This window comes from Larus michahellis, chromosome 3, assembly GCF_964199755.1.
Source record: "Larus michahellis chromosome 3, bLarMic1.1, whole genome shotgun sequence".
Lineage (NCBI taxonomy): Eukaryota > Metazoa > Chordata > Aves > Charadriiformes > Laridae > Larus > Larus michahellis.
The window spans coordinates 72,561,745-72,580,456 of NC_133898.1; the positions used below are offsets into that span (position 1 = coordinate 72,561,745).

At 40.5% G+C, this 18,712-nt stretch overlaps 1 protein-coding gene across 1 annotated transcript in view; it reads left to right on the forward strand.

Moving 5' to 3' along the window:
• THEMIS (thymocyte selection associated) overlaps positions 1–18,712 on the forward strand; it is a 79,106-nt gene that overhangs the window by 15,274 nt on the left and 45,120 nt on the right. The window contains exons 2-4 of the mRNA XM_074578305.1: positions 80–238; positions 8,163–8,621; positions 11,652–12,694. Coding sequence (XP_074434406.1) covers positions 80–238; positions 8,163–8,621; positions 11,652–12,694 — 1,661 coding nt within the window. The remainder of the gene's footprint in view (positions 1–79; positions 239–8,162; positions 8,622–11,651; positions 12,695–18,712) is intronic.

Consider the following 18,712-nt stretch of genomic DNA (forward strand, 5'->3'; position numbering starts at 1 on the left):
CATTCAGAGAGGTAAAGACACTTGACAAAGTAAGAAAAAGCTGAATAACACTTTTCTTTCCTTTTTTATTTCTTTTCAGGCTCGATCTATGAAATGTTTGGAAATGAATGCTGCCTGTCAACAGGAGAAGTCATTAAAGTTATTGGCTTCAAAATTAATAAGCTCATAGCAAGTATCTGTGAGAATAATGAAGTCAGCCGTTTTTCAGCCAAAGTGGAATTACCACTAAATTTTCCTGGTATAGTATTTCATGAATACTTGTTTCTGAGGAGTTATAACCCTGAGTAATCACCGTTGTTCATTTTATTGATTAGCTGTCTTGATTGATATTTGCTTGAGGTTACAACTCAGCTGTCAAGGATACATTTTTATCAGATGGCACAAGACACAATCAACTCATTTTTAAATTTCAACTGTTACAGTTCTTTTTCAAGCCTGGATAGAAATTATTAGTGTTATAATGTTTGGTAGTAATGCTTTCTATACTTGGGGTCACTCAGTGTAAGAATTATTACAGAAATCTTCTTTTCAGTTACTTATGACTTTGCCAAACTTTGTCTGAGCTGAAATCTTCCTTGCCACGTGCTCAGACTATAATTTATTTACTGTTACTGTATTTTTATTTTATTATTTTGTGTATAAAATATTTTGAATAATTTGTTATGTTTAGTTTTTGTTTTAATGGTTTATTTTAATTCCAGTGGCCAAAGTGGCTGCTCCATGCCTGGAAACAGGATTAGAGGATAATGAATGTGTTTTTCTGCTTAAAAACCACTTCAACTGTTTTATGGAGAAGTCCCAAAATACCCATATTTTGGGGGATGGACTTCAAATTTGAAACATATCTTCCTCTGTTCTTGTGGCCTTGTTAGGGAGAGCTGGCCAGGTACTGTACCCGGGGTACCTAGTTCATCACATGTCATATTTATTCATTTTTCAATTCTGCTTTCATCTCAGTCCCTCTACTGTTAGGGCCCAGCTGTGTTAAATAGCAAAGTAGTTGGGGTGCAGAGGGAGAAGTGCCGGACTATGAGTATCCATGTGTGGGAAGTGGAGGAGGCAAACTAGATTAGGAAACTGATAGAAAAAGATTGGACCTCGGAGCAGGGCAGAAGGATGAAGACTAGATATGGAAAGATCAGGCACTGGAGACAGCGGTGGAGGTGGTTATCAGCATCAGAGAAGGACTGCACCCCCCACACAAATATATATATATGTAGGGCATTTCCTACCCTGGGAGTCTTGCAGGCAGCAGAGGTAATGGGAGCCCCTTGAGAAGAGGAGATGAGTGGGCTGGAAAACAGCATGAGGAAGCCAGTGAGATGTAGGAGGGAGCCTGTGTAGGTCTGGAAGAAAAGTAATGGGACACCCGCAGGTAGGAAGCACTGGGACAGAGCACACACAAGGACACAGCAGCCCTTGAGAGACTGAGATCACATCCAGGACTCTCTTGGTCAGCAGTCTAGCTAATGCACTGAAAAAGGCTGCAGCTTTGTAGAAAAAAAAAAAAAAGAAGAATGTAAGCTTTTAATTAACACCATATTGTACTGCAAGCACATGGGAGGTTAAATTGATGCTGCATGGGGAAATGTAATATGGGTGATTTCTAGTGTTTGAGTGCTTGTCTTAGTAACCTCAGTGATGTTCTTCTAACTTATTGCTGCGCACGTGAGAAGGTGTGCACATGCATGTATATGGCTTAGGTTATGCCAGTGCCCAAACTGGTGTGTGCTTTTGCTGCAGAGGGAGACAAGACACACTTCTTCAAGCAAATAAAATGTAAGAGTGCAAGGGAATGCAATGTTTCATCTGAATTCCGCAGGAAAATATCTTCTGCCATGCCTTCATTTTCCATCTCCAAAATACAGATTTCTCTCTGAAATAGTCCTATATATCTTCTGCTTTTCCCCAGTAGATTCCTAATTTACTTTCACATTTTTCTCACTTGGTGACTCAGAACAATTTGTATGGCCAATTATTAAAGGAATTTTTTGGAATGCCATTTTCAAGTAGGGCCCAAATGTAGTGCTCAAAGACATTTTAATTATCTGTGGCTATCTAGAGATATTGAAGTACTGCTGTACTGTGAACTCTCAAGGTACTTGGTATTTTTCTTGAAATCCAAGCTTCTTTGCTATTATTAAAATTTCTTCTGTCTATAAAATATATATACATATAGGAAGTCATATTATAAATCTTGATTGGCAGATGGGTTTGAACATTTGAAGCCTAAAAAATCCAACACAACTGAGTGATAATGGTAATCCTACAGTTATTAATGTTGAATGTCCTGATTTTTAGAACAGAATGACTTGTGATTTCAAGTGCTTGAACTTGGTGACTCTGGATTTGTTTGCATTCAAGTGATCGATTTTACAACTTGGCATTTAGATGTTGTTGCCCTATTGAGTACATTTTCAAATTTGATCTAATCACTACAATTTGCATGCATACTTATGAACCCTCTGAACCAGCATTCTAGAAAACTGGGTTATTTCACTAGGAAAATAAATTCAGAGTTCATTTTGCTGAAATTTATCATTATTATCCTCCGCATGACGGGTATTACTGAACAGCAGCACTGAAGAGGGGTATAATGACACTTCTTATTAGCCCAACAGGCAGCACAGCTCTCCTGTTTCTCTCTGTATATATACTCTTATGCGTTCAAGAGCTTTTTGGTAAGATGTAAATTTGTCATTTGTCTAATTTGGTTCTTAGCTGGAGAATGATTCTGCTTTACAAGGTCAGGATGTCCCAGCCACTGCTTTTTTCTTGACCTTTTTCCTTTTCACTTTATTACTTTATTATTCTCAACAAAACATTGTATGAGAGCGTTGCTGGCTTGCCCCTGTCTCTAGAACAGAGCACAGAACCAAATTGCAGGTGACTTTTTCACACTGCCATTGACTTACTTCAATAAAAATATCTGCAGGTCTCCAGGAGTATGGTACTGTATTTACATTGTACATACAGTGCTCTCTTGCCAGTGTTGATGCAAAGAAATCTTTTGCTTTGATGTTATTTTCCACTTCCTCTGCCGTGACTTATCATTTGCATGTGATGGGCTCATGCATCCTTTCACCATGTGCATGCTGGCATAAATAAGCAACGCTTCTATTTAGGTTACTCTGGGGATAGCATCTCTGTGAGCAAAGAACTGGGCTCATTGGCTTTAAATGAGCCTTACTTTTTGTCTTTCTGAACATATTTGCAGTCTACAGAATTCTTTTTTTCTGCTCTGGCAAATCAGATCCTTGATAAAGGCCTAATCTGCCCTTTGCATTAGAGAAACCGCTGCAACCACAAGTTCACTATCTCTGTTATTTAATTTTATTCTCATTCTAATTTGTTCTTTTTCATGCCTCAGAGAGCCAGGCTATTCTTTCTAAGCTCATACTGTTACTCTAGACACTTCAATGGCTACATCTAACAGCATTTTGAACTACAATTTTCACTACTAACAAGTTAGCGGAGACGCGTAATTTGCGCAACACCTGAACGGTGTGCCAGCACAAATGACTTCATTCTGTCCTGTTATATTCCTTCTTCTGCAAAAAATATTGCTGAGCTGTCCCTGTTCTCAGGAGGTCCCTGACAGCTGCTGCTGCTCGTTCCTACGTAGTGGGCAGACACTCAGCTGAGCACGGGAGCTCTCAGCTTCTGCGAGCCACAAGACAGGAGACTTGGCTGTGTCCACACAGCACATGTGGGGAAGAACAGGGGTTAGGCACTAGAAGGCTTTTCTTGATAGGAGATGATGGAGAAGTAGGTGAGGTGGCCTTGGGGGTTGGATGGACAGAGGACAATGCTGGAGCAGACAGGGCAGAGGAGGTAGCAGAGTGGGCGGTGGAGGTGAGGGACAAGAGGAATAGCAATCAAGTCAGTGCCAGAGAATTTGGGAACTAAGTTCTTTCCAGTCTTCTGCATTACCTTGGTGAACAGAAACTGCTCATCTGGGACAGAAGGTGTTTCTGCTATTCTTTTTTGCCTTGAAGGCTACTTACTGCTCTACTAGGTGAGCCTTACTACTGGTTTTCTGTTTTCTGTGGGGAAAAGAAGGAAAAGAGAAAATAAAAAGGATACTCCTTTCCTTCAGGACTCTAATTAAGACTGAAAATGGGAAGTCTACAAAGCTACAGGGGGGTACACTTTATCACTCTATAACCAGTAAAAGAGAGAGGCATGTATTGTTGTGTAAAAAGGTGGTAAAAACCTTCTTCTATCAAAACATGCTTTCCCACAAGACTAAATGGGTGATCCTAGGGTTATGTTTTCTCTCTCATACCAGTGCAAATAATTTTTTCAGATTCCCAAACCCTCTCTCTCTACAGATGTGTACATCAATGCCTAAAACTTTTCTTGGGCTGGTTAGGTTCAGGCCTTACTATCACATGACTAGGCAGGCACTTCACCCAGAAATGTACTAGGTGCAGAGGATTCATGGAGTATGACAATGGTTATACATTCCTGTGGTTATTATGTATGTGTAGTTATTCTTGTCTCTATCTGTAATTTTGCCAATCCCAAAAAAATTGGGCATTGGTGCACTTTGGTTGTAGACCAGATTACATCTAGAAAGTAGATCCATAGGAGCGATAATGTCAGCTCTCGATAAACCAGCTGGACTTTTTTCCGTGTTTGCTATTCCCATCTGTCATTTCCACCAACAGTCCACCAAGCTCTCTTAGGAAAGTCTAAGTGAATTTGGTTCAGTCATTTTATGACTTATGAAAAAGTAAAAGAATATTTCTGTTTGACCTCAAAATGTCCAAACTTTAGCATCTCAAATTTACCATATGTCTCCCACTCTGGAGATTTCCTTGCTATCGTAGCTTTGGAAAACATTTGGTTTTGTAATTTGGTTCATAATGATTTTAATAAGGTTATGAATGGTTTCAGATAATGTTGTTTGTTTTTTCTGTTTGGTTTGTTGGTGGTGTGTTTTGTTTTGTTTTGTTTTGTTTTTTAATAATATGTATCGTAGCAAGGAGAGCATTTATGAGAAAATACTATGGCAGATTATGGCACTTAGGTAGGAACCACAGTGGCTTTCACCCATCATACCACAACAACTTTTTGTATATTCACCTCTTTTCTATACAGAGAGAAGCATATGGAGCTTTACATACTCATAAGCATGAACAGGTGGTTATTAGGTGCCTCTGCTACTTCATGGGTCTCATCAATACAGAAGCTAAGTATGCAAGGCCACATGGCTCTTTAGTTGCCTATGCAAGCATTCTGTTACTGAGATTAAGAAAACCAGCAGAATGGAAGGTGAAGATTTTTCTGCTCCTAACCCTGACAAAGTCAGTCTGCCTGGGCCCGAGGGGATAATCAGTTGTCTAGTTTTGTATAAGACCTGGTAATTACGCTTCCACATGAAACCTGCTCATCAGTTTGTTGCTGAAGTAGCTGGCTTCCAAATAGCTCCGTAGTCCCAGCAAAATTAATTCTCTGTCAAACACACAGAGAAGAATATTTCTCATACCTATACATTGCCAAATATTTTCAACTGGGAATGGTTTTTGAACATAGTTTATGGAGACCTTTTAATGCAATTCTGGAGGTTTTCTAGGGGCAATACGCATGCTCCTGTATCACAGATGGGTGAACATAGTTATTGCCTTTGGGATATATCATATGTACTTTGAATACATTTTTAATGAAGAATATTCCTATTTACTTTCTCCCAGCACTGCCAGGAGACGATGCCCATCTTGTGCTTGCAAAGCATGACACTGGAACACTGTTTGAGGGATGCTGTCTTTTCCACATTTTCAGTTTGTCATTGGTGCCTTGTCACTGCGATATTTTCTAGATGCTGATGAACCAGTTTGTCTTGCTCTGCACTGGCAGCTCCAGTAGTGATTAGGACTGGGGTACCTAACTTGCTTGTTAATAGTTGTTTTAAAAACCGCTGTGAGAAACATTAAAAATACCAGTGAGAAAGAAAAGTGTGTTGAAGTTGGACTTTGTACTTGTGCAGTTAAATTCGTGGATGTATGTTCCTTGCAGCCCGGAAAAAGGCCTGAAGGCTTTCCCATAGTGCTGCAGTGAGGACATAAAGGAGGTACTTGCACAAGGGTACTAATTTCACACAGAAAAAGCTAACTGTCATACAGACAACTGTGAAAGCACAAAATTGCAGAAAGCAGTTACATGGGCACAACTAGTGACTATCTCCACTAGATCAAATAGGCTATTAGTGTTTAGGCTGCTGACAAGCTCTCAGAGCTGTTAGTTGCCACAGATCCTAGTGGTCTCATGGGATACCTAGAACCATACATGCCCAATCTGATGATAAATTCGGTTAAAAGCTGCTCATCAAACAGAATCTTAACAGCTCCTTTAACAAGAAGGGTGCTAAAGCTATGAAGTGAAAGTAACAGGTTTTGTTACAGTGAAACAAGAATCACAGCAATTCTGTGGCAAAAAAAAATTAAAATAATAAAAGGCTGTTGTGCTGGAGGGAATGGTTTGATATAAGATATGGTTTTTTAAAGAATACAATCTTAATGAGCCCTGTTTCCATGCAGGCCCCTTAGTTGTCTTGATTGGGGTCAGTGGGTGAAACTCGGTAAGGGAAAAGGTGTGGGAGAAAATAAACAATTTGGAGGTTGTTTTTAACAGTAGCAATCCCCCAATCTAATTTGTTAAATAATCCCACTATCAGAGGAGGTCTAGAGAAAGGAGTGAGTGTCTTCCCAACATCCAACAGGAACTGTGTTCTGACAGCATCCTAAGTATCTGCTGGGGCATCCTGCCCTTTTCTCACACTCTGATTCCCGCAAGAAGGGAGTCATAGACAGTTTGGATCCAGTTCCCACACTAGACAACTCAGGGCAGGTGGATGGGACACTTAAAACCTTTGCAGACATGGCAGAAGCCACTCATTAGATGAAAGACCTTCTAGTGGTGCCAAGCAGCAATCCTCGAGTTCCCATCCCGTGCTCTGTAACTGCCAAGTCTGGAGTATTTCTTTAACACAAAGATGGGGCGCCCTTTGTGCGGTACAGAGGAGGCAAAAGTGCGGAGCAGTGGGGACCATAAGGTCTCTGCTAGTTGGCTTTGGAGGAAAGAAGGAGAAAAGGCACTACATCTCCCTGGGAGCTTGGGTGCTTTGTCACTGGAGCTGTAGCTACCAGTTAATTTGTGTGGGTCTCCTGGCTTGCAAACTTGGCCTAGGAATAACCTCTACATTCAGTTTTATTCACTTGGAATACAGTCGATGCTTGTCCCAGGAAGCTGTGATATAATTCCACGAGGCAGCATTCACGCTGCCGTGCCTGGGGAAGAAGACAGCTGAATCACACAGTTCAGCTAAACCCTCCTGTTTAGACCTCTAAAGTGTCCACTTCATCTTCCTCTATAAAAACACTCATGCAAATATAGAAATGTACATATTTTTCTTGCAATGTGGACTCTTAATGAGACAGCTCCAAGGGCCATGATTAACATGAAATAATAATGTCCCTAGGGGATAGGGAAGCTCAGATACAGCTCCTGCCTTGCATTATTTCAGCACTTTAATTATCTTGTGACAGCCACAGTGCTACAAGACCCAAACTTTGAATTACTCCATCTGGTGGTCTGGGCTATCAGATATGCTAAAATCAATTTGATTTTCTCATTCTTATCTGTGGGTGCTACTTTTTCATTTGTATTGTGCCTTTAAACATACTGTTTACTACTAATACTAAGAATCCCCAGTCTGTGTGTAAAAGAATACCTACTACAATGTTCAGCCAGTAATGTTATTCTGCATTTCACTGATCACATTACTGTTGCTCTTCCTCACGCCTTGTCTCCATTTTTTTCTTGAAGATTGGTTTCCTGAGAAGACAGATAAGAATTTAAGATATTTTTTCTTTTTTGTGCCACAAAGAAAATAACTTTTTTTCTCTATTTACCATGGATATAAAAGTGTTGGATGTCAGAAATTACCTGCAGATTAGAAAGGGCTAATTCCAGACACCTATGACTTGTATCTTGTAGTTGATATTAACCTTATACAGTCACATTTCTAGCAACCAAATTATTAGCTATAAACTATTTGATGTGCTTTGCTCCCCATTTTTGTTGCGTTCACAGTCTAAAATTTGACACGGCTTCTTTTATATATTCCCCTTTTTATAACGCAAGTTTTCTGTTCTTAGGTCTTTATAAGGTTGTGGCAGATAAAACTCCATATGTCAGCATTGAAGAAATTACAAAAAAAGTCTCTATTGGGCCAACAAGATTTGGTCACCCATGTTTCTACAGTCCTGAGGATATAAAATTGGCAAACCTCACTATCAAACATGGTGAGCAGATCACCTTTAACTCAGTGGAAGAGGTCAACGGAACGATGGCTGTGAACTGTGGCGTGGTCAGAAATAACCAGTCTCATTCCTTTACTTTGCCCCTTTCACAAGAAGGAAAATTCTATGAGTGTGAGGACGACCAGATATATACCCTAAAAGAGATTGCAGAATGGAAAATCCCTAAGTGCAGAAACCGAATCGTCAAACTTTCCAATACTTTACATACATGGGACTCCTCTAATCCACTTCCTGAGAATTTTGATGGCTGCTTGATTCTCACACCTGTCTATGAAGTGCAGGCAGTAATGAAATGTAAGTAGCAATCACAGTCAATGTTCTGTTCATCTCAGTATAACAAAGTACCCTTAAATACAAAAAATTTACTTAAAATATGCTTGAAGGATTCAGTTTGGTCAAGAATTCCTGATCCATATTTGCCACTGATGTTAGTTTCACGTTGAAGAAAGATAAAACTAATATTGCATTTTTTATTCCTTTATCAGCTGTTTATCAGTTAATTCAGATAGTTACCTTGCGTTTCTTTCTGCTGCCATTTTATTGATCACTCTAATTAAATCATTGTTGCAAAGAAAATATATTACATAGTGAAAAGGTGGAGCTTAGGAATTCTGTTCGGTTCTCAGATTCTCTTTCTTTGTGTCTCAGACTTTGGCCATGGAGAAACCACTCAATTGTTTATGTCTGTGTCTAGGAGGTAGGAAAAGAATATAGATATACACGTAACACACTCAAGTACGGTTTATTTTCAGAATGAGGATGCTGCAGAGAGCAAAACCATACTATTTTACTCTATTGCAGAAACAAATATGAATAGAATAGAAATAGAAAAGACTCACAGATAATTTCTGAAACCTCTACGTTTGAGGAAAGAGAAAGATATTAGAAAACCAATATATTTAAAAACTGTAATTTGTGTTATAAGTGTTTGTTTAAAAAAAATAATAAAATATTTTGTCCGTTTTGCATTATCAGTGTTCTAACTGTTCCATGAAAACGTTGAAACTGCTGGGTTCTGTTCTTACCAATGTCTATATGTATGCCTTACTTCAAACCTGTTAGTGAAATTAGTCACAGGAAAAAAACTAGAAGGTGTGCAAGAGTATAAGCACACAGTGAAATTCTCCTGAGTTTTATGGTGACTCGAATAGCTGAGCTGAGTAATGACCTATGTGTGTGTGCATAGCGTACCCTCTCTGAACTGAGATACCTACCTAAGCAAAAAACCAGCTTAAGCTAAAATGTTTGACCTTGCTTGAGGACAGACCAGACAGTAGATGGAAACTTGCTGCAATTCTACTTGTTGATGCACTACCCATCCTGTTAAAGTTTGCAAGACAGGAGTTTAGCTTTTGGGAAGGCTTTACTGCCTGTTGTGTTTGCTAGAAGCAAACCGGTGAGCTCCGTAGAAATGAAAGCCTAATAGAAATATATCATTCTCTCAATTGAGCTTTCTCTGATGAATGATGTAAGTAAATGGATAAAAGAGAAAGAAATAAAAGTGGGCAGAGACTGTTAGCACAATACACTATAATTGTTAAATGCTTATCATGAGACATTCAGCTGTGCTTGCTATGTGATTCAATGTGTGAGTTTGGAAACGTGTATCTTCACAAGATAAAATACGTCATTTTCTACAACTCTAGCTAGATTCAGGAATCTCGCCCATCTCCTGAAGCTGGATTCACTTAGGTGTATTCCTATATCTGCTTAGATACATGTGCAGAATCAAGAAGAATTTAACGTTTCTAAAAAACTTGTAGAAGATTCAGAAACGTTTGGTATTCAGTTGTCTTCCAACCATATATTCCACTGAGAGTTATATTTTTTTATTTTATTTCATGGCCATTTATGTTTCATAGTGTGCTCTACATTTAAGAAGCATTAAATATGTCCTAAATAACTACTTAATACAAACTTGAAAAGTAGGCTTCATGGTACATGATTAACTATTTTCTTGTGGACCATGAAAAATGGATTCTCACCATTTTTAGAACTATAAATAGACACAAGATAAAGTATGAGAAATACTACCCCAATTCAATAAAAAAGATTTCTGATAAGAGGGATAGGAGATTACATTTTCTCAGGCTGTGGGCAGGAATTCTCTATACTTCTCACTCTTAATAATGAACAAATTGTGCATGTGCAACTCCCCCAGATGCTCATAGAAAACTTTCATTTTTACTAGTCATTACTCCTTCATTGACTTTCCCTTGTGGTGCTCAGGATGGTTCTCATTTGGAAGTGTCAATGTGGCAAAACCAAAGATGGAATAAACAGATCCTGTACCATTGTCATAAAATTTTATCATATAAAATACATCTGACACCGACTTTTAAGTATAAAATATTGGTATGTCCTGCCACAAGGAAGTGTGACTATACTGTCCTTATTGCAGGTCTATGCAGAATAAGTCTTACTGCAGAGAGTCATTAAATATTATTTGCTTGTTAAATTTTATTGCCCTGGTCAGTGATCTGTGGTGTCACTGATCTGGAGCCAAATTCTTAAACAAGCCTTAATTGCGTAGTCAGCTTTGTGCTTGGAAGTTTTGCATCCAAAATTTTGCAAGTTCAGTTGTGATAAAAGAGTTGTTGTTCCCTGTCAGACTGTTAAATGCAATGGCTGGGGTCTGACAGTGAATAAAACCAGATGCTGCAGAAAAAGATACAAGAGTTCCACAGAGGACCATTATAGTACAAATTTATTCATTCATTAACAAAAACTTAGCATTTGTTATGCAAAGGTTTTGCCTTTTTTTCCAAGTGATATTGTTTTCTAATAATTATAGATGTTTTTGTTATTCTTATAATATCAAAACACCTTATTTCTCCCAGACTGGCCACAGGAAAAACGTGTTAATGGATTTGAATGCTATTTATTCATTAAAAATGTTTCCTCCCACCGCCATTTCTTTGGAAAAACTATAAGTTACTGTGAAATAAAATAATAGAAATACATTTTGTACTCAAGAAAAAGAAGATTGATAAGATAAACAGCTGATTAAATTTGGAGGTGTTGTGAGAAAGTGAACTATATTTATTTTTCTCTTCTCTTTTTCTCAAACTTTTTTCACTTGCACACTTTATTCTTATCTCCTCTTGTTTCTCTCTTTCTTTGTGAGGTCTCTTGCACATCTGATAACTATATATCTCAGATTAAAACGGTTTGACTTTGACTGGCCCTATTAATTGTGCATGTTAACATATTGAGGTGCATGCTTCAGGGAAGATACTTTTAGTATCTGGCCAGCAAGACATGTATATTTTATTCCAATGTCAGTTTGAAAACAAAAATTAATGTATGTATTTTTCTTTTCAGTTCGGAAGGACATAGTTCATATCCTCTCAGATCTAGATGTCGAGGTCAAGGATATAACAGACTGTTACGATATTAGCTCTTTCCTTCAGCCACTGTCTTTGGAAGATGTATTTGAGAGAACAAGCAAGGAATTTCCTATGGTTGCTGAGATAATGGAAGGGCCCTCGGGAAGCCAAAAACCTTATAACTTATTGCATACAGGGAAAGAGATCGTCATCTACAAAAAGTACCAGGCAACAAGAGTCCTAGCCTCTGAGATCAGAAGTGATTCACCCAAAAGACATTTTTTAATCCCTCCAAGCTACAAAGGAAAGTTCAAGAGAAGACCTCGGGAGTTTCCAACTGCCTATGACTTAGAGATAGCAAGAAGTGAAAAGGAACAGCTTCATGTTGTAGCAACTAAAGCCTTTGATTCCCCTCATAAAGAGCTTTTTTCTGTTTCGGTTGGAGATCAGTTTCTAGTTCAGCAATGCCAGACTAGTGAAGTTCTGTATGAGGGAAGAAAGAAAGTCATAGATGTTTTAGCTTGTGAACAAATACTAAGTGATACGTATAAGAAAGTGCTCCTCCCTATGTACATGGAAGGTGGCTTTGTGGAAGTGATTCATGACAAGAAACAGTACCAGCTTTCCGAGATTTGCAAAGAATTTCGTTTGCCTTTTAATGTCAAAGTGTCCGTGAGGGACCTTTCTGTTGAGGAAGACGTGTTGGCTGCTGTACCTGGTCTGCAGTTTGAAGAAGAAATCACAGACTCTTATTTGCTGATCAGCAGCACCAATAGTCCAGTGGAGAGCTGGGAGATTCCTGTATATCGCTTAAACATGTCTGTCCATTTGCTCAGCAAAGATGTCCAGGCAGTTGTACCTCCTGCAACTAAGACAACAGTGGAAGAGATCAGCGAAGAGCAGTACTATATGGTGCGAAGGTACGAAAACCAAACCCTTCATCCACCACCCAGGCCTCCCAAAAAGCCAGCACTTGCACCAAAACCGGTTTTTGCAGTACCTAAGCATGGTGTGTCTGATGTACTACAGGCTCCAGAGGTAAGCTATCCCACCTTGTCTTTGAATCTCTTACAATCATAGGTCATGTCCTGTCGGTTTACAGTCTCCATTTCACTGGTGTATCCTTATGGCATGTACACAGATGGCTCTCAGTTCCCTGTAATAAGCAAATTAGCCATTATAGACAACAATGGCTAAAATCTCTACTGTGTGTTAATTGATCCATGAAAAACAACGGAACCATGCCGACTCACAGCAGAAAACTTGGCCGTATAATTTTGCATGGATAATCCTTTACTGCACCAATGCAAAAGTGAAGGGAGAGACTTGAAGTGGCTGTATTTAAATCTTTATTAAGGAGAAGCGTATGTTTTCATGACGTAAAGATAATTTTGCTCAGCTGGAAATGACAGAATTAAATTCACAGAAAGTCAAGTTGCACAGATACTTTTGACCGCGTGGTTTTGCACTTACCCAAGTGGCAAATAGATTTGGAATAAAAAGGGCAGCTGTTTTAGAATAGCACTTGATGTTAAGAAACAAGTGCCCCTTCTAGGGCAATTTGCTTCACAGTTAACCTAAGGCAGTGCATTTGTTCATTAATTTTTTGTGTTGAGTCTAGCTGAGATGTAGTTTATTTTCTTCACAGCAGCCTGTAAGATATTGTGCTTTGGATTTGTGACTAAACCAGCATTGATAACACACCACTTTTTTGGCTATTGCACAGCAGTGCACCCACAGTGTGAAGACCTCTTTCTCCCAGGCTGCCCCCCGCTCCCCAGCAAGCAGGTTGGGGGCGGGCAAGAGGTTGGGAGGGGACACGGATGGGACAGCTGACCCCAGGTAACCAAAGGAATGTTCCATGCCATAGAATGCCATGCTCAGCAATAAAAACTGAGGGGGTGTTTGCTCTGGGAAGGTAGCCATAGCTCAGAGACCAACTGGACGTCAGCCTGCTTGTGGGAGGTGGTGGAGTGATTGCCTTTGCATCACTGGGGATTTTTCCTCTTTCCTTCACTTTATCTCAACCCATGAGTTTTCTTGCGTTTGCTCTTACCATTCCCTCTCCTGATGAGATCGTCACCCTGATGTCAGGGGGAATGAGTGAGCACATGTGCGGGTGCTTAGCTACTGCCTGGGGTCAGCCCACCCCAATTTTCTTGCATGTATTGAAAGAATCAAAGAAAGGCACTTTGATGGACTTTAATAAGAGAGACTGTCCAGGAGGTATTTAATTTAGATTGCAGTTTTTCTCATGTGCAAATAGAAATTCCCTAAAGGGGAAGAAGGAAAAACATTGGAAATACTTTCAGGCCTCTGCATTGTGACTGTACTGCACTTTAAATGCAATGTAACTTGCAATTGTAACTTATATTTTGGGGGGTTTAGGGAAAGTTGTTTTATGTGTTGTTGTCAAATTAAGGTCCAATTGTAGCCACTCTGGAAGGGGAGCCTTTGTGAGTACCTCTCCTTGCCTGGTGGAAGTGTTCCTCCCCTCAGCGACAATTCCAAGACCACATGCAGGTCCACAGCTCCACATGGGTCCTGGGAGATGGTTACCACAGACCATAGAAATGAATGGGTAAGGCAGGTCCCTCAGATAACAGTAATACAGCAAAAATCTGTGTCTTTTTCTTCTGTCTTTACCTGTGTTACGGAAACCTCTTTTCTGCTAGTTCGTACGGTGAACCTTGTAGCAGCTTAAATAAGCCGTCCTGTTAGGGACCTTACATGAGACACTGGTCCCTGGAGCTAACAGGCGAGCCATCAGCCTGTACTGGCCTGGGGTACAGAACTGGGGAAGAATTCCCTAAAGTTGTGTTTCTGGTAGACCTGTACCCTTCTCAGGAGGACTCAGACCTCCTGCAGTTACTGATGTCTGTGTGTGGAGAGCAATGGGTAGATGTTGACTCTAGACTAGACTTGGGCAGAGTATTTTCCTAAAGTGAGGAGAGAGCAAAAAGTGCAGGAGGGGGATGAGCTGAGGTTCCTATGCACATTCATGAGTGAGAGTGACCTTAGACTGCAGATGTCCAGACAAAGAAGCACATTTAAGCAGGCTGTTCCAAAGGAGATTTTTTTTGTCACTCGCTTGTTATAAATAAATAATAAACTGCAGTCAGAATGTTTTGAGCTATGCAGACTCGTAAATCTCCTTCCCTAGAAAGGTGAAACAAGTAGAGATCCCTTATTCATAAGATTAAATATCCTGAACTGTAACATAATAAGTTTAAAGTCATACAGAATGCATTACCTTTTTGATCCTGAGCACCACAAATCCACTGAGAGGATGTGGATGGTAGCGGATAAGCTCTGCCTCGGCCTCTCTGCCAGCGACGGTGATAGGGAAGACCACATATTCTTCTACATGTATCAGGGATGTCTGAGGGTTCAGAAAATTGGAGATTGTGCCAAACTGATAAATGGCCCTCTGCATATTTTGTGACTATGCATAGGCTTATTTGCATAAATAACAGACGAATGTCCTAATGAGCTGAACTTAAGCCTGACAAGGTGGCAGCCTGGAATAAGCTTTAGTGCTGCATGAATTGTCATGCTCCTCCTGCAGGCAGCTCCCTGCCTGGTGCTTAGGGAGCTCTGGCTGTTTGCTGGAGGGTGGTGAATGGCTTCCTTGGCCACCAGTTGGGAAGCTCTGCTTGGCTTGGTGCTCCAGGATTAAATGATGCTGCTGCATGAGTCCACAGAGGACTAAGATTGGCTGCTTTTATGCCAATACCTGAGGATGCTCTGCAAGGGTGGGTCACCTCTAGCTACGGCTTGTGCTTTGATCGCCTCTTAGCTCACAGCAAGGCTGTGAGGGCAGAGAGGCTCCAGCTGTCTCTGCCTGCTGTTCCCTGACCTTGGTAAGGGAACAGTAGGGCCAGAAGAGGCACTAGGCAGTGTATGTTTCACTGTGCGCTTTTGGTCATGTTTATCACTGAATTGTATGAGATTAGCAGCCAGCATGGACTGGAACCTCAGATGAGTCAAGAACTGTCCCCGCTTGTGTGCAAGGTGCAATGCTGTAGAGACAGGTATGTTTGCACAGTTCAGCAAAGTCCAGAGACATCAGATGAATTCTCAAACATGATATTGCCGCATTAACCAAGCACTCTGCCCAGTCTCTTCACAGGGCTAATTAAGTTGGCCTGGCTCCTGCTGACACAGCTTTCACTTCCAGAGCCTGGGGATCTCTCCTCTCCCCTCCCCTCCCCAGTGCAGTGTAGGCTTTCCCTTTCCCTCTCATCTGATCATTTTATTTGGATAAGAAACATCCAGACCACATATGTGTGCAATTTTGCATTCATTGTTAATTGAATAAAGAAAGAAAACCCCCAAGAAAACACATGCAAATAAATGAAACAAAATAGCATGTAGTGAAAGATAAAATTAATCTGATATTTCAGACATCAGATATATATCCAATATAAATATCTTATATCTATCTAATAACCAATATCACCTGTACTCATACACCCTACTAGCTTTGCACCCCCAGCTGAGGACGGTGATGGTCACACAACGATTGTACCCTTTGTCTAATTGTAAAACTTAGGATACAAGCAGTCATTCACAAGAAATCCACATTTTCCTCTCTGGAATCATTGTAATAAAGTCCTCAGGGGAGTCTAACTGCCATGTGGTATTACACAGTTTAAGTCATGCAGTTTCCGATTTGTGACCTTAGCTAGAAAATGAGAATGACCTAATAAAGCCCTAGAAGTGAATGCTACTGATTTGAGAATGGAGCACCTCATTCTCTTACCAAGTTGTTCCTGGAGAAGAGTTCCTGTGGGAGGAACCACTCAGGACACCACCTTCTTGAAATTAAAATTCATTTAAAAAGAACAAGCCATATGTGCTTGCTCTGTCCACAGTTAGAACCACCATGGTGAACATAAAACCCCAAGTTTTCACTTAGTATCTCCAGAGTAATGTTCCAGGTGGGACCTTGAAGAGAAGAAGCTTGAAAATTGTTTCCTAAAATTTTCTTAGGCTTTTTACCTCCTACCTACAATTTTCTCCCCTTCGAGGGGATCCAAGCAGGAAAAGTTTTCTAGCTTTCTTTTAGCCTATCAGTTCAAGCAGTAAATATCCTACAGATTTAAGAAGGTGTTAATATATGTCCCTCAATGGCTTTCTTTTAAATTGAAACAAAGACCCCACGCCAAATATTGCTAAGTGCATGTTAATACTGGAGGAACCGTAATTAAGGTATGGAAGGCCACGGTTTGGTCCCGGTACTCCTAATATCCCAAGGGCAATAAACGTACTGCTTAAGGAATTAAAAAAGGCAACATTTGGCTCCTGATGAACAGTCAGAGAGGTTAGCTCCATCCAAGGCTATTTTCAGCGGTCTGCTTAGGCATGTTTCTAGCCTGAGCAACATTAGAATCAGTAAAATACTCACAAGCTTCAAGTTAGGATTGCTGCTAAATACCTTTACAAGTGTGGAACTGGAAAAGTCAGTCACAGGCAGTAATCCGGCAAGAAAGCTGAGAGAATTCCAGCCAGGGAAACTGGAATTTAATAAAATAGTAACTATCAGGGCATGACAGTTAATCATCATTCTGTGCTAAGGTCCATTATCCTTCAAAAAGTCATTACAGTGTTACGATATCAGGAACTTTCTTGCTTTCTTGCTTTTTATTTCAAAATTAAAATGAAAGGAAAATTATCACTTCCATCTGGCTTTGCAGTTCTACAAACTGAACTATCGAAATCTGCCATTAACATATTTATCGCATCTGTCTTCACAGCAAAATGAAGACTTATCTGGAATTAAATTGATAAGACATAAGCTGCATTTTTCAACAAATGAGTTTTCCTGCAGCGCCTCCTTTCCTTCCTCATAACTATTTCTTTTCTGCTTCCAAAGCATTTTTCATGTTTTTAGGGCCTTTATAGTGTAGATTTAACACAAATATTTCTGCAATGTAGCAAGAAACTAACCTTCCTAAATAAATACATATTAGAAAATGCATGCAGGACAGCCAGGAAGGAATGGGTAGGAACAAACTTCAGCAGTTAATAATCTTTTGGCACTGGATGGATGGAGATGAGGGAGGAAAGTGTGGTTCATTAGCAGATGCAAAAATGTGCATATGCAAATGTAAGAAAGAGGGTTTCTCTCTGACAGGTGCAGCATCGTGGCTGCTGAGGCTGCAGCTGGGCTTTCTCTTCCTCTCTTTTTCTCTGTCCCCAATGAAGAGGAGATTTCCCTCTCCCTGGAGTCTCCACTTCCACCTCCTCTTTCCCCCTCCTTCCCCACATCTCCCTGTCACTTTCCAATAGCTTTGTAAGACCCTAATAAATAGCATGGGAAGGCTGGAAGCACAGCTCCTTCAGATTAATGAACACCCCACATTGTCATTCTGGCCAAGCTCTTGAAGTGTCTCAAAATCCCATCCCCAGCTAAGTGAATCAGGCCCCAAATCCCCCCCACTCTTGTGCTGCAGCTTCTAGCTCCTCCAAGCACTGTGTCCACACTGTGCCACGGGGTCTGTTTCCTCCTAACACCTGTCCTGTGCCACATGTGCCTGATTTCACCCATACTCATGTGTCTTGGACCCCCCAGCACCGTAGGCCCTTCAGCTCCCACAACTTATATCACTTTGGTTCCCCAGTCCTCTCTACTGTTTTCAGACAGGCTTGTCTTTTCTTCTTCCTTGCTTCTTCCCAACACATCTCCCCTGCTTGCTCTTCTCTCATTCAGTGAGCTGAAGCCAAGGCCACAGCCACTATTGGGTAGGAGTTGCAGGGACATCCCAAGTTACACACATCTCCTTCCCCAGCAGCACCTCTTCCAAACCTCAGCAGGGCATTGGTCTTCAGCCAGCTTTTTAGGAGCAAAACTGGAGCTGACAAGTTCCAAGCCACTTAATTCTCTTGTAGGTTGGACAGTCCGAGATGAAGGACTTTGTATTGGTACTCTGTTGCAGAGATCCTTATAGCTATGTCTGTATCTGGGGGCCATGACCATTTTCTGGGAACCCTATATGCATCCTGATGCCATGCTGAGCTGACGCCTGCATGTGTGCCATCCCATGTCATGTC